The sequence below is a fragment of the Triturus cristatus genome, chromosome 8 (genome assembly GCF_964204655.1).
Source record: "Triturus cristatus chromosome 8, aTriCri1.1, whole genome shotgun sequence".
In the NCBI taxonomy this organism is placed as follows: domain Eukaryota; kingdom Metazoa; phylum Chordata; class Amphibia; order Caudata; family Salamandridae; genus Triturus; species Triturus cristatus.
The window spans coordinates 1486841855-1486843714 of record NC_140591.1 but is presented as its reverse complement, the minus strand read 5'-3'; the positions used below and the strand labels follow the sequence as shown (position 1 = coordinate 1486843714).

The 1860-nt window shown below is 37.9% G+C and overlaps 1 protein-coding gene across 1 annotated transcript; it reads right to left on the bottom strand.

The window, feature by feature from the left end:
* Positions 1 to 211: 211 nt before the first annotated feature.
* Positions 212 to 1511, bottom strand: LOC146806000 (odorant receptor 131-2-like). Its single transcript, XM_085623837.1, has 2 exons — positions 765 to 1511; positions 212 to 292 (listed from the first exon to the last, which is right to left on the bottom strand). Exons 1-2 carry the CDS (start codon positions 1509 to 1511, stop codon positions 212 to 214), a joined length of 828 nt encoding a protein of 275 aa, XP_085479963.1.
* Positions 1512 to 1860: the final 349 nt, after the last annotated feature.

Genomic DNA, 1860 nt, shown 5'->3' with positions numbered 1-1860 from the left:
ACGTTTGCGACTTTGAAATCTATCACTTTGTCAGCTTCACTGATGCATACTTTCAAATGGCTAATGAAAAATAGCTATTTGATCGTGAACATAAGAGAGCAGATGTGTCACAAATATCCAGATTAAATATCAGAAAATGTATAGTACAGAAGCATCAGCATTGCATAATCTTGTCATATCTAATAATGATCACTGGTTTGGACTATTTCTTTCATTGGTGATATTCAATGCATTTGAGATTTGAAGCAAAGTAGGAAATGGTTATTACATGACCAGAGTCTGAACTTGGTATCTTTAACATAAAGAGATTGCTTAGAATGTCAATAAATACTTTTGAGAAGAAGTAGCTAAGCAATTTCAGCTCTAATAAACAGTATACCTGCTTGTTCATTCTCCATTACGAATGGTCCCATGGCATCACACCATACAGAGGCTTAAATGAAACAGTTTGTATCAAATCCTCATAATGAGATCACTACTCCACAAACATCTTTATTTTGGTGACTCTAGAACTCTATCCTCTTGGCTAACTATTAAAAGATAAAAGTATTGGACTAATATTAACACAGCCTTCTGAATCTTTCTGTATCAAACATTTGGCTTTATGGTTTGTGACCACCACAGTTGGTCCTATGAGGACGGCAAATGAAAAAATGTTGTATATGAATTCTGAAATTCTCATCTCGGAAGCCGTAAATCAACGGACTTAGAAAAATTGGGAATAACATAAAAATAAAAAAATTAAAAAACCTAACATAGAATACCTGTTCTTGAAGGAGAGTCTCTGAAATGGGGGCAGTGGCAGAGGTCAAACTGAGTAACAGCTGAATAGCATGGAGCATCACAGTCTTGCTGGCCTTGGATGAGGAAGCTTTGTCCCCACTTATCTTCTTGGCTTCTAGAAGAATGTTTATGTATGTGTACAGAATTATCAAAGCTACGACGGTAAATATAAAAGCATCACTCACAAACATCACCATTTTCTGTTGGGGTATCAATGTTAAGTACTCACGACGACATATTAGTCTCTGAAAGAAAAAGTTGTGTGGCACAGATGAACTTAGGATCATGATGTCAATAAATGTTGGCAAGAATCCAATGGCAGAAATGGCCATGATTACCACCCAAGACCTTTCCACCCGGCAGATCACTGCATGTCTCAAAGGGAAACAAATAGCCACATAGCGTTCTAGGGCCATGGCCGCCAGGCCATTGCGGCTGCTATGGAAGGTGGACGTTGCTATTATAATAAAAAAATAGCAGCCACTTGCTGGTATCCTGTATACAGCAAAGGCTAAAAAAAAGAGAAGCACACAAGTGGTGAGATTCACAGTATCAGTGACCAGAGTGTACACAAAGAGGATGTAGCGTGTTTGCTGCCGGAGATGGGCCGTGGTAAAGAACACGTACAACATTAGAAAGATGAAAAAAAGGAAGATGCTCAAAAATAGCAACAAGGTGATGGTTAATGTAATCCATGTGTTGATGTAGGGAGTGGTGGAAATCGCCATGCTTGCATTATAAGACAGTGGAACAGAGGTCTCCATATCTCCAGCAATGTTTAAGCCAGGGATCCAACTAGGCCATAGACCTTACATGCTTGATTACACCTTTCTGAGGACATAAAAGAAAAGGACAGTAGAGTAATGAAAAATCAAATTAGAGATATATGTAAGAAGAAACAATTTACATAATGCAGCAGCTACTTCATTATGCGATTTGCACAGATATGCTTTTTTCTGTAAAAATAAAATCTCTGGTTCACTCAAGGCATTTGGAAAGCACATTTTTATTAACTAGCATCCCACACTTTATGGTGCTTCCATAGCAACATCAGTTGTCAATTGCAATGACTAACAT

Bases quoted from the DNA above. Each gene is read 5' to 3' on its own strand.
- LOC146806000 (XM_085623837.1), bottom strand. From the start codon at position 1,511: ATGGCGATTTCCACCACTCCCTACATCAACACATGGATTACATTAACC. The intron at 293-764 runs GTATTCTATGTT...TTTATGTTAAAG, and splicing joins AGACTCTCCTTCAAGAACAG to ATACCAAGTTCAGACTCTGG.